The sequence below is a fragment of the Sciurus carolinensis genome, chromosome 1, assembly GCF_902686445.1.
Source record: "Sciurus carolinensis chromosome 1, mSciCar1.2, whole genome shotgun sequence".
In the NCBI taxonomy this organism is placed as follows: domain Eukaryota; kingdom Metazoa; phylum Chordata; class Mammalia; order Rodentia; family Sciuridae; genus Sciurus; species Sciurus carolinensis.
The window spans coordinates 123,333,701-123,347,565 of NC_062213.1; the positions used below are offsets into that span (position 1 = coordinate 123,333,701).

Here is a 13,865-nt window from a genome sequence, read left to right on the forward strand (position 1 = left end):
TCTCTTTCAGAACCCATATATTACATATAGTTTCATGGATATTTTTACATGTATATTCTTATGAATATTCAAGTTTCCCGATATATATATATTTCCCTATCCCTAACCTTAAACCAACCCACAATTGGATACTATCCCTACCCTTAACCTTATACCTAAACCTGATTTTACCTAAACTACATATTTTAATTTGTTATTCATGTGTATTTCCACTTACACATACAATTATCAATGGTATTAGTTTAAATATAGTATTACATGTTCATATATATAATTTTTACTTTCATCTGCAAATTTAAAAGGTTATTTATAAAAATCACACTTAACCTTTCCCTTTTTAAAAACATATTTATACACATTTTCATACATATTTATATGCATACTTTCTCATGAATATTTGAATTTTCTCATATACATATTCACTCCCAAACCCCATTTAAAATTTAATACTAACCCTATCCTTACCTTCATCTAAACCTAATTCTACATAAAAGTATATAGAATAAGATATTTATGTGTATTTTCACTTATATATACTATTATGAATGGAATATTTGCATATACATATTATATATTCATATATATAATTTCTTTCATCACCAAATTTTAAAAAAAGGTATTCATACGACTTGCAACAGATTTAATACTCTCTACCCATATATTTAAACCTAATTTCACATAAAAGTATATACAGTAATATGAATATTTGACATATATTCAATTAATGGTATATTTGCATATATATCATATATTCATAATTTTCCCATGCATCCTCAAATTTTAAAATGTGTATTTATAAGTGTCACATTAAACTCCCTATTTCAAAACATATGTATTCATATACATTTTCATCTATATTTTCACATGTACACTTATGAATATTCATTTTTCCCTATTCTTTTGCTTACCCTGACTATAACCCAATCCAAAATTTCAAACTACACCTAAATTTATGCATATACCTAAACCTAATTTTACATATAAGCATATATAATCATATAAATATTCATGTGTATTTTTATTTTTATTTTCAATTATAAATTTGTATACATATCATTATGTCTTTATATAGATAATTTATTTATGCATTCCCAAATTTAAAAAGTACATTCATGACTCATAATAAAGCCTTCCCTATTTCTATAAAATGCATTTGTTTTCATACATCATTTCATGCATATTCTTATGAATATTCACATTGCTGATATACTATTCAGTCCCTAACTTTAACACTAACCCATTCCATAGTTTAATACTAACTGTAACCTTACCTCTATATCTAAACTTAATTTTATACTAAAGCATATACAGTAATATGAACATTTATATGCATTTATTCAATTATCAATATTATATTTACATGTTATATATTCATATATAATTTATCCATGCATCTACAAATTTTTAAAAAAGTATATTCATAAGACTCACATAAAATCCTTCCCTATTTCAAGACATATGCTTATAACAGATTTGATACATATTTTCAAGCATACATTCTTATAAATATTCATATTTCCTGATATACATATTCATTCTCTAACTTTCTATTCTAACCCAACCCAAAATTTAGTACTAAACCTTACCCCATACCTAAACCTAATTATACATATCAGCACATATAATCATATAAACAATAATGTGTATTTTGAGGTCTATGTTCAATTATCAATGGTATATCTGCATATATATTATTATATATTCCTATATATATCTTATACCTAAACTTAATTTTACATAAAAACATATATTGTAATATGATTATATGTATTTTGTCATACATTCAAATATCAATTGCATATTTGCATATGTATTATTATATATTCCTAGGTAATTTATACATTCATCACCAAATTTAATTAAAGTGTATTCATATGACTATCATTAAACCTGTCCCTAGTTCAAAACATATATAATATATATATACATACCTATATATATTATAATATATATTATTATATATTCCTATATATATCTTATACCTAAACTTAATTTTACATAAAAACATACATTGTAATATGATTATATGTATTTCGTCATACATTCAAATATCAATTGCATATTTGCATATGTATTATTATATATTCCTAGGTAATTTATACATTCATCACCAAATTTAATTAAAGTGTATTCATATGACTATCATTAAACCTGTCCCTAGTTCAAACATATATAATATATATACATACCTATATATATTTATGTTTTCATACATATTTTCACATGTACCTTCTCAGTCTCATATTTGAATTTCTTATTCTAATAGGCTATCAGTCAAACCAAAATAGATCAGAACAACCAAAACATAAAAATTAGGAAGAACTACAACAAGCAAATGCAACCAAACCAAAAGCCCCAAACCAAACCAATGAAAAAACAGATATTCTATGTTCTTACATAAAATTAAATATTGTAATTATGTTAGTTCTTAGCAAATGTACTTAACAGTGCAATTTTAGAGAAAAGGCTAATAGTTTTTGAATTTGAAAAATACTTAAGAACAAATAGCTGGGAATATGTAAGAAAATTCTGAAAAATGAAGAGTAGGGAATTGGTGAGAGTAAGGTGGTAAGAAAAAACTCTAATAAATATTAAGATAAAACTACAGCAGTTACGTGAATGTGTAGGCAGAGAACTTCAATGACGCACCCTAGATGTAGGTCCTACTATTAAAGAAAAATTCAATGACTAGAAAAAGGCAACACCATAAAACATGTTCAACTCAAGTTTGGAGTGTAACAATTTGGAAAAAACCTAAATAATTTTTACCTCATATCAGATACAACTGTTAAAAAACTAATAAGCCCAAAAGAAAATAGAAGGAAAAGTTTGTTAAATTGAGTGTCTGAATGAAATTTGAAGGGTCAAAAGAGATCAGACAAGTAAAAATTGAAAGATTTAATTAAAGAGAACTTAAAAGCTTTTGTGAGTTTAATAAACACACAAAAACTCCTTCTAGCCAAAATAACAAAACAAAATATATTAGGAAAAAAGTTGCAGCCAAAATGACAAGGTTTCAGTACTGTTTCATAATTCAAGGCCCATACAAATAGAAAAAAACAAAACAAAAAACAACTAAGCAAATTTCTTGAGTTCATTATATTGACACATTAAGAGTAACAAGTAAACTTAGCAAGTTTGATAAGTTAACCTAAAACCATTTGATAGTTACGAGTTTAGATTTTTAGGTTAAGACCTTTTATCTGAAGATAAAGGCACATATCTGCAGTAAAAAATATGAAGGAATACTAATTAAGGCAAAAACTAAATAGATCCATTTAGGTTATTAGATGTGGATATATATATATTATATATATATAAACATACATATACACACAAGTATACTATTCAGGAAATAATTAAAAGTGACAAAATCTTTTTTGGTTACTTCAGCAGGCACATATATATGTATTTCTATTTGGCTTGTAGTATGTGCATTTACTAAGTTGAAAGGCAAATAAAAAATTCAAGAAATACCAGGGGAATATATAGTTGTTAATAGATCTACATATACATCAAGAGTTTCTTTTGCTCTGAATTTTGATATGACTAGTTAAATAAATTACCAAAATCTTAATATTCTTCCTACTTTCTCTGTCCTCACATATCTTATTAAAAAGGTAAGCACCCAAATAAACAAGTACTTAATTGGTAAATGACATAATGAAAGCAAAACACAGTCCTTTAGAAAACATTTTATTTTCTTGGCATGCAGAGATATAAATGACATTTGCCCACTAGATAGAGCAGTTAAGACTAATATCAGAATGGATTACAATTCATATGTTACAATATTCATACATATGACAGGTCTCATGTTTCCTTAATTACTTTTGAATAGTTCCTAAAATATCACAGCACACTGGTAAAACTGGCAAGTTTACTTCTCATTTGAAGAGTAAGGCTGATTTGGATTAATGAAAAACCAAGGCACAGATCATTGTCAAAATGTAATATAATAAAATAACACTTTTTCCAGCATTATTCGGGAATGAAGCATTCTACCTAAATGTTCTTCAGTCAAATGGCATTTATCCTTCTAAAGTCTAAAACAGTTACTTTAACTACCAAGGATGGAATAATGCATAACATGCCTTCTTTTTTTTTTTTTTTTTTTTTTTTTTGTGCGTGTGTCTGTGTGTGTGTGTGTGTGTGTGTGCTGCTGGGGACCAAACCCAGAGTCTTGCACATTCTAGGCAAGTGCTCCACTAGTGAGCTACATCCCCAGTCCACCTTTTTAAACTTTAAAATAGACCATGCAGAATATGACAATGTTCTTTCATTAATACTCCTCATTAAGAATGCAATAACTGAAAGACTTACCAAGATGGGTATTTCCCCTACAGTAGATAAACTAGCATGGCTATTTTTTTTAAAATCATCAACTTGGTATTTATTTAGTTACACTAACTGTCAGTTGTTAGTTCTTGCTTTGGTTCTTGCTGGTTTTCTGTTAACCTTTCTTTTCTCCTGTAATGTTAGGGTAGAGCAACATAGCTACATAAACCCTGGATGAACTAATGGTTCCCTCAAGGAAGGTCATTTTTTTTTTTTTCCAGTACTGGGGATTGAACCCAGTGGTGCTCTATCACTAAGCTACATCTCTAGTCCTTTTCAGTTTTCATTTTAAGACAGGATCTCACTAAGTTGTCCAGGCTGGCCTTGAACTTGTGATCCTCCTGCCTCAGACTTTCGAGTTGTTAGGATTACAGGTATGGGCTTCGAGGTCTGGCTAAGGTCATTCCTTTTTCCCCTAAAGTTTAGAGGAAGTTATATATTAAGGGAGGAATTGAAGAAGAAAGGAAAATCTGGAAATTCTTGTTTATAAATAGTCAGATTCCTATCACAAACTTCCTTGAATTTGTAGGACTTAATCTGCTCTAGGTTAGGTAACCAGAAAACTAAACTAGTGAAAACTATTTCTAAAGAAGATCAGCTTTGAAGAAGGGTGGGTAGGTAATCTTACAGTAAACTGCATGAGCCTTTAAGCATGGACACTTGACATTTGATAGATTTATAGATTTTTGGTACTCAGAAATTGTAGCTTGCATGTTTGTCTTTATTTTCATTTCTCAGTCTTAGTTAAGGTTGTTGAGAAAAATTCTACTGTATCATTATTTTATATATAAACATATACATATCCCTGAATAATATTAAATAGTAATGAAAGGATTTTTACGACTACTTTCTTCCAAATGAAGCTATAATGATATAATTTTAATTTACTCTCTTGAGACAAAAACAATAAAAAATTCCACCTAGGAAATAAGTACTACTCAAAAATGTCAACTCATATAAAAGTTAAAAACTTTTTTCCTTTTATGTCATTTTCGGATATAAGGTATCTTAATATAAAACATTTCAAATTATTTTATTGGGTTCAAGATAACTACTAAATTTGTATCTGTAGTTTTTTTATATTAAGATTGTTCTTGGCCTAGGGGTGTGGCTCAGTGATAGAATGCTTTTCTAGCATGCATGAGGCCTGGGTTCGATCCCCAGCATGACACACACAAAAAAAGATTGTTCTCAATACTGAACTTGTCAATGTAGATTTTCGTTAATAGGAATCAGTATCCATTATGATCTGTCAATAGATTTTTGCATAGAAACTAAAGAGAGCTATCAAGTTTTAAAAAATTAATATAACATTGTTTTCTTCTTGAAAGTTCTCACAAATATGACCAATAATTTCCATTTTGAAAATGTAAGCCATCTTACATAAAACAGGGAAGTGGAACTCAAGCCTAATTTTACAAAACTGTTTTTATGAAATAAATTTCTTAATGTTCTGCTTTTCCACCATTCTATGCATCATTAGCACAAGTCAGTTGTCTTTAACAAACTATTAGCATTTATAACATTTGAAAACATATTCATATATGAGTGAAAAAAATCACATCTTGAACACCTGTGCTTCATTTATGAATATATATTGTAGGTGGAAACTGATCATTCTACGTATGAAGTACTTCTGAAATATGTATTGAATAAGGTATTAAGAAGGCTATAGAAAATGGTGAGAATATTAATGAACCTCAGTCCATTCAGATGTATTGTTCTTGAATATACACCACAATTTGAAGATACTTTTCCATTTTTCCAAATTTCACTTTTGTACAAATTTAAGATTATGTAAGTTTTCTTTTTCTAACTCTGGATTTCTATGCTTGAAGAATACTTAATGAACTCAAAAGAAAATTCTGTTGGTAATCATAATTTTTCTCTTATTCAAATTGAAATCTATCTTCATACATAAAGAAAAGAAAAAGAAAAATCAATGTTTTCATAAACTTACCTAATTAGGCATCAATATTATATGAAAGATTTTTAAAACCACTTGCATTTGTGTACATAGGCATTTGCATTATGATCGTGCATTGCATAATGAAGTTGCATATATATTAAATATATTCGAACAAACTATAAATCATAAAGTGTTTCAAGAAGAGTAGCAATTGACCAGGCTTGTGTCTCACAGCTGAAAGGACAATACTGGCCATTCTCATTGGTCAGTTCTGGAAGTCCTTTCCAAGGGGATCTGAAAAAAAGAAAGGAAAATTTATGAGATATAATCTAACACATTTTAACAAGACAGGAAGCACCTCATGTTTTTTGCCTTCTAGTATAGAAACAATCATTTGTAACAAAATAAAGCAGAATACCCCAAAGTAGTCCATATAAAGAATTTAGATTAAAATTACTCTTTCCTATTTCATCCTTGGAATTTATGACTTTCAAATATAAAGGAATCCTTTTATGTGCTAGAAATATAGGAAAAGACCCTCACCATTCCAGGCAATGTAGAAATATTCTTTTAGGCATAATTTCATTATTTTAGAACAAGTTATAAGACTCAAGTTGCAATTATGTAGATAGTATGTATGATTTTTTTGTGTGTGATACTGGGAATTGACCCAAGGCCTCATACATGGTAGGCAAGCAGTCTACTTTTGAGCTACACCTCCATGTGTGATCTTGATACAACTCTAAAACTAAATAAAATAATAAACACTAAGAATTGTAATTGGGGAGAAAATTACAACTTTTCATTTTACTAAATAATAATAAATTTTACATATTATGCATTTACATTCTAATATTTAGTAATTTATATACATTACCTCATTTAATGCTCATAGTAACCCTATGATACAGGAGCTACAATTACTCTTATGGAGAATTAAGAGGTATTTATAAAGGTTAAATAACTTGTTTGTTCTAGGTCTCACTAGCAAAACACAGCTCTATAATTATATCTAATTTATTCTTAATTTCAAAATATGCCCTTGAATATGAAGCAAATTTCAAAAAAATGAAACTACAAAAATCTGTTATGTTTCTAAGTTGAGAATATATTAATTCCCTTATTTCGCTCTGTATCTCATAGCTGTGTTATACATATTCTTCTCGTACATATGCAGTATTTCATAATAAAAATGAAAAAATAATTTCATTAGATGAATATGGGATATTTTTGATAATAATAACACCTGCTAGGTATTATATTTAGTGTTTTAATAAATATATATATATATATAGATGGACATATACCTTTATTTTATTTTTATATTATTTGGTTCTGAGGATCAAACCCAGTGCCTCACACATGCTATGCAAGTGCTTTTCCACTGAGCTATAACACAAGCCTGGTATTATATTTCTTAAAAAATCTTATCAAATAGAAATGTAAAATATAGCTCTAAGTATTAAAGTTACTTTAGAGCAAAATGCCAAATCTCTGAAGCTGGATACATGGGTACCTGTAAGAGGTTGAACAATATCCCCAACATTCACATGTTGAAGTGCTAACTCTCGGTATCTTAAGATTTGAACCTTTTTGGAAATGGGGTCGCTGCAGATATGATTAGTTAAGATGAGGTCACACTGGGGTAAGGTGGGCCCTAATCCAACTTGACTGGCATCCTTATAACAGGAGAAATTTGGACACAGACATGCACACAAAGGGAATGTCCAGTGAATATTGAAGGTTTGCTGTCACAGCCCTAATGCCTTCAGAGAAAGCATGGCTCTGTCCATGTCTTCTTGATTTCAGATTATTGACCTGCAGAACTTGAGACAATATCCTGTTGTTGAAGAGCTTCTGGGAAGTCACTCAGTTTGTGGTACTTTGTTATGGCAGGTCCAGCCATAGCAAAGTCCTACTGATATTATGGAACAAAACAAGGTTATAAAACTAGTAAAACTATAAGGTTATAAAACTATGCTGCTCATGATTAAATGTGGACACTAGTACATGGAACATACCCATGCTGGTACACAGAACTCTCTTTTCCTGAAAAATTTATCCCTAAATTCATTAGGCAAGCAGAACAAGGAAGGTATCCACAATAAGGGAGAGGAGAAAAGAAGGAAAGGATAGTGTTATGGTTTAGATTAGGTGTTTCCCAAAAGCTCATGAGTGAGAAAATGCAAGATTTAGAGGTTATGGTTGGGTTATGAGAGCCTTAACCCAATCAGTGAATTAATCCCCTGGTAGGGATTAACTGAGTGGTAGCTGTAGGCAGGTAGGGTGTGGTTGGAGGAGATGTGCCACTGGGGGTACGTCTTTGGGGTATATATTTTGTCCCTGAAGAGTAGACTATTTTTCTGCTTCCTGGTGTGATGTCTTGAACTGTTTTCTTCTACCATACCCTTCCACCATGATGTTCCCCCTCACCTCGAGCCCTGAGGAATGGAGCTGAGCTCCAAGGAATGGAGCCAGCTATCTATGCACTAAGACCTCTGAAATAGTGAGCCCCCAAAATATGTTGTTCTTGTCAGGTCTTTTTGGTTGCAGGTTGAAAAAGTTGACTAAAATAGATAATAAGTACTTCAGAGCAAGAAGTCATAGCTCAAGAGGTATAAGGAAGGAGGTCACAACAGGTGTGAGGGTGGGCCAGAATGAGTAATAGGAGCTCAAGAGGCACAAGGAAAGCACTCACATGTAGAGGTTGCCTCGTATGGAGTGTTAGACAATATGGGAAGGGCATTTATATCTCAGGGCACCCCAACAAGGGATGTCAGAGTCACATCAGGCACAGATGGTTTGAAAATATAAGGATGGAAAAATATATGTTAGTAACAAATAAAACAAATATGGAGTGCTATATTAATATTAAACAAAGTAGATCTTGGAACAGAGAAGTATCAGTGATAAGAAAGGTGATTTCATAAGAGAACATAACAATTCTAAATGTTTATGCACTTAATAATAACACATGGAGCAAAAACTTATACAACAGTATAGAGAAACAAGTATAGCAGGAAATTGCAATATTCCTTTGTCAGTAATTCATAGAAGTAGACAGAAAACCCAGCAGGAATTAGAACATCACCATCAACCAACTTGAACCAACTGACATTTCTAGAACATTCCACCTAAGGATAGCAGGGTATATATTTTTTGCAATTGGAAAACAGATGAGTTACCTTGACAGAACATTCTGAACTATAAAATAACTACTCATAAGTTTATAAGGATTTGAGTGATACAGAATATATTCCTTGACTACAGTGGAATTAGTTTTGAGAACAATAACAGAAATAACCCTGGAAAATTCCTGAACATTTTAAAACCAATGCATTTCTAAATAACCCATGGGTGAAAGATGAAATCAAAGGAGAAAATAGAAAGGACTTCAACTAAACTCGAAATGGAACCACCATTTGACCCAGTTATCCTACTCCTCAGTCTAAACCCAAAGGACTTAAAATCAGCATACTACAGAGACACAGTCACCTCAATGTTTACAGTAGCTCAACTCACAATAGCTAAGCTATGGAACCAACTTACGTGCCCTTCAACAGAAGAATGAATAAAGAAAATGTTGTATATATACATAATGGAATATTACTCAGCCATAAAATTAAATTATGGCATTTGCCAGTAAATGGATTGAACTGGGGACTATCATGCTAAGTGAAATAAGCCAATCCCCAAAAAACCAAAGGCCAAATGTTCTCTCTGATATACTAACACACAATAAGGGGTAGAGGAGTAGAAGGTCATTGGATTAGACAAAGGGAGAAAAGGAAAGGAGATTGGGGATAGGAAATACAGTAAAATGAACCAGACATTACTGTCCTATGTTCATATATGAACACACAACCAGTGTAACTCCATATCACGTACAACTATGAGAATGGCAAGTTATACTCTCCATGTATGTATAATATGTCAAAATATATTCTACTATTATGTATAACTAAGAAGAACAAATAAAAAATTTTTAAAAAGAAAGTACTTTAACTGAATGAAAATAAATATATGACATATTAGCATTTGTGGGATATGGTCATATAATAATTAATGGGAAATGTATAGCACTAAACACCTGTATTAGAAAAGAAGAGAGGCAACCAGGTGTCGTTACACACATCTGTAACCACAGCTACTCAGGAGGCTAAGGCAGGAGAATCACAAGTTCAAGATCTGCCTGGGCAAGTTACAAGACTTTGCCTCAAAATAAAATTTTTAAAAAGGGTTGGGAATGTAGTTCAATGGTACAGTGTTTGCTAGATGTATGCGTGGCCCTGGCTTCAGTCCTTAGTACTGCAAAACAAAAACACTAAAGATGAACAAACATACAAAAATCATCAGATTTATAGAGAACAAGCATATTTAGGTGCCAGAAATAAAACCCAGAGAAGAGTAAAAAGAGTTAATAGTGTAGTTAAGAGCACAGCCTGGAGGACCTGACTGCCTGGATCTTAGTAAATGCTGAACCAGATTACTTGTTGTTTGACTTTGTACAAGTTACTTCACCTTCTTAACTTTGTTTATAAAATGGAGAAAATTAATGATAGCTCATATCTGATTTATTATCTTGTCTTTGTAACATATACTAATATCTCAGTCCTCTAAACAATCCCACCTCACTCATTACACAGATGAGAAAACCAAGGTTTACAGAAGTTAAGTAACTTCCCATGGTCACAGAGTGAGTAAATGGAGGAGTGGATAACAACCGTAATGTGGTGGTGGTGGTGATAGTAACAGCAGCAATTTTATATATTTGTTTGGATTAAATGAGTTATTTTACATACATACATTCAGAATAATTCCTGGAACGTGGTTAAGGGCTCAACAGATATTCCTTCTTGTTATTACAGTTAGTAGTACCAAGTAAACAAGTGAAAACTAGTGCTATTGGTACCATAAGGTTTCTCATGAAAACAGGAAAGCAACACTGTCAAAAACAATAGCCAAATCAAAGAAGAGAACTGAAGGGAAGTCATGGGGTCTGGACAGGAGAAATCTTGTTGAGTGGTTTATCCAGGGTGGTAAGAGCCAAAGCCAAATGAAGGTGGTAATGACTAAGTAGGTGTAGGGAACATTCCTCAAGCTCATCTGAGAGCAGTCACTGACACCATGGTCTAAGTAAGTCAAACAGTCTGGACAGAGAAACTGAGGTAATGGTAAAGACTCGCCATGGAATGAAGGTCTTTGCAGCTGCTGAGGCTGAGTTTGAGCTGAGGGGAGGACTTGTTCTGACATGCATCCAGAAAGCTGTGATATGAGCTAGCCCGCGCTACCCTGCTTCATGCTGTGTGCTGGACCTTGCCATTCCCCCAGTCCTTTGTCTCAGACCTGTTGCTGGGCAGAATTGCTTAGGCATGCTTGGTTTGTTTACACTACCTGGACCCTTGATGTATAGTTCACCTATAGGCTGACTCTGTTATACTTTAACAAGCATGTTAACCTGATTGGATAATGTGCCTATATATGTCCTGTGCAACCCTAAATAAAATTGGATTCATGCCTTTAGAGCTCGATCTCCGATGCCTGAGTAAGTGCACTGGGTAAGGCTAGGTAGGGTAGACATTGTTCGTCCTCAACCTCAGCAAACCCGTCTCTGAACATCTACAAGTAGGTGGTCAAAAATGGAGAAAGAAGGAAGAGGTTACTCCTGAAGGAGACATGTGCTAATAAGTGAGACAGGACCAGGTTTGAGTTAATAACTGTATGAAGGGATTTTGTTTTAGAATGCGTTGACAGATATCTTTGTAGGTTAAGTGGGAAAGATAAAGTGGAATACCAAGAGAAGATACTTAATTACTGGAAAAGGTTGTATAACAGGTCTGAAGTGATGAATGAGATCACAGGTAAAAGTAGAATGACCTGATGCATGCCAAATAGTCTTTTAATAAACAAAAGGGAACAAAGAGAAAATAAATGCAAAAAAGAAAAAAAAAAGAGTACAGGGCAATGACAGAGTTGGGCTCTCTGTGACTATATTTAAGTTAATGAAAATCAATCTTGATGCAATCTCTGCAGTAATAGATTGAAATCCCTTATTTTCTTGTAAGAGAGCAGATAAAATTTATGCCAGTTATGCAGAATTAGTCTGAGCAATAAGATGATGGCATAATCTATAATTTGAGAAATTAAGATAAACTTGATGGAATTTGTTCCATGAAAAACATGGAACTCTGACATTGTTAATCTGTTAATAATTAGGACAGAGGAGGTGAGAAATGGTTTTTAGAGTAACAGTCAAAAGGTCAATTCTAATATTTTAACTATAATGAGGACATTACTGAAAATTTTGTGTGTGTGTGTGTGTGTGTGTGTGTGTGTGTAATTAATTAGTTCAAAAGAACTGGTCTGAATGTTTTTGTATTTATTTTTTGCTAACCACATTCTAAAAATACCAGCTAAATTTTGAAAATCAAAGACTATTCCAATGGTACAAATCATACAATATCAAATCCTCAGCTTTTAATAACTTACAATCTAAACTAATAAGGGAAGGTAAAAATCCCAGGATGGTCTCTGTTGTGTTAAAGAGTAAAGGTTTCAAGTTTCATTGGGATAACTGGAGCACACAGAAATGAGCCCAAAGGAAACCTAACTTACCTAATATTGAAAGAACTGACTATATACCTGTTATAGAAATTATATGCCCTTGACAACTTACCTCTCAAGATGAACATAATGTCGGGAAAGAACATTTTTAACCAAAAAGATAGTCTTTGCACTAGTCTCTGGACCCATCAATCTGGAAAAATATAACTTTGCACGAAGAAAATACCCAACAGGCCATAGCCACTCCTAAAAAAAAGATGATTTGAAAGTAAAGAAAAGAAAAAGAACTGTGAATATCTAAAATTATTTGAAAAATAATTCAAACTGAAAACTCAGAGAAGAGAAATAAAATTCTTACAGGTCCTTGGTGATAATTGAAACCTCTAGCAAGATTGTAGTTGTCATTGTCTAAGGCATTGTCATATATTCCACAGTAAACCATATCACTGCAAAATGATTGGAACTTAAGTTAAATAATAGAAGCTCAGATATATAGAAAGCATTAGAAACATTTTAATAGCAAAGATAAGAGAAATAATCATTTTGACTTCCACTTTATAGAATAAGCTCAGCATTAAAACATAATTTAACCTTAAACTAGAATATAATGAGTTCAGAGGCCTTTAACAATGTGTTTAGGAATGATTAATAAAGACTGACTAATTTAAAAAATATCAAATATTCAGGTATCTTGCATTCCAGGAGTTACCTTGACACTAAACATTGGTTTAAAGTCAAGTATTTCAAAAGTTCTCTATATGTAAATAATAATTGAAATGCCATATAATAATTTAAATTACTAAACATTAAAGATAAGGTTTTATTGCTTATAGATTGGAAAGGTTGTTTTTTAAACTTCTCCATGAATTTATTTAAAAATTATAATTTCGCATATTATCAGAGTACAAATGTCAAATCAATATAAATATTGATACTATGTAGAATTCATAACATATAGCAAACAATATTACAAAATTATTGCAACAGATAATACAAGAGATACTTATACTTGATTTAATTTAAAAAGAAAGTTTCTTTTAAGTAAGACAGATGT

The 13,865-nt window shown here is 31.6% G+C and overlaps 1 protein-coding gene across 3 annotated transcripts in view; it reads right to left on the reverse strand.

Annotated features, from left to right (window-relative positions):
• Positions 1-4,484: 4,484 nt before the first annotated feature.
• Positions 4,485-13,865, reverse strand: part of Agl (amylo-alpha-1, 6-glucosidase, 4-alpha-glucanotransferase) — a 79,452-nt gene continuing 70,071 nt past the window's right edge. For all 3 annotated transcript variants that reach the window (XM_047549519.1, XM_047549527.1, XM_047549509.1), the window contains exons 32-34: positions 13,170-13,257; positions 12,924-13,057; positions 4,485-6,541 (exon numbers count right to left, since the gene is read on the reverse strand). In XM_047549519.1, coding sequence (XP_047405475.1) covers positions 6,424-6,541; positions 12,924-13,057; positions 13,170-13,257 — 340 coding nt within the window. In that variant the 3' untranslated portion in view covers positions 4,485-6,423. The remainder of the gene's footprint in view (positions 6,542-12,923; positions 13,058-13,169; positions 13,258-13,865) is intronic.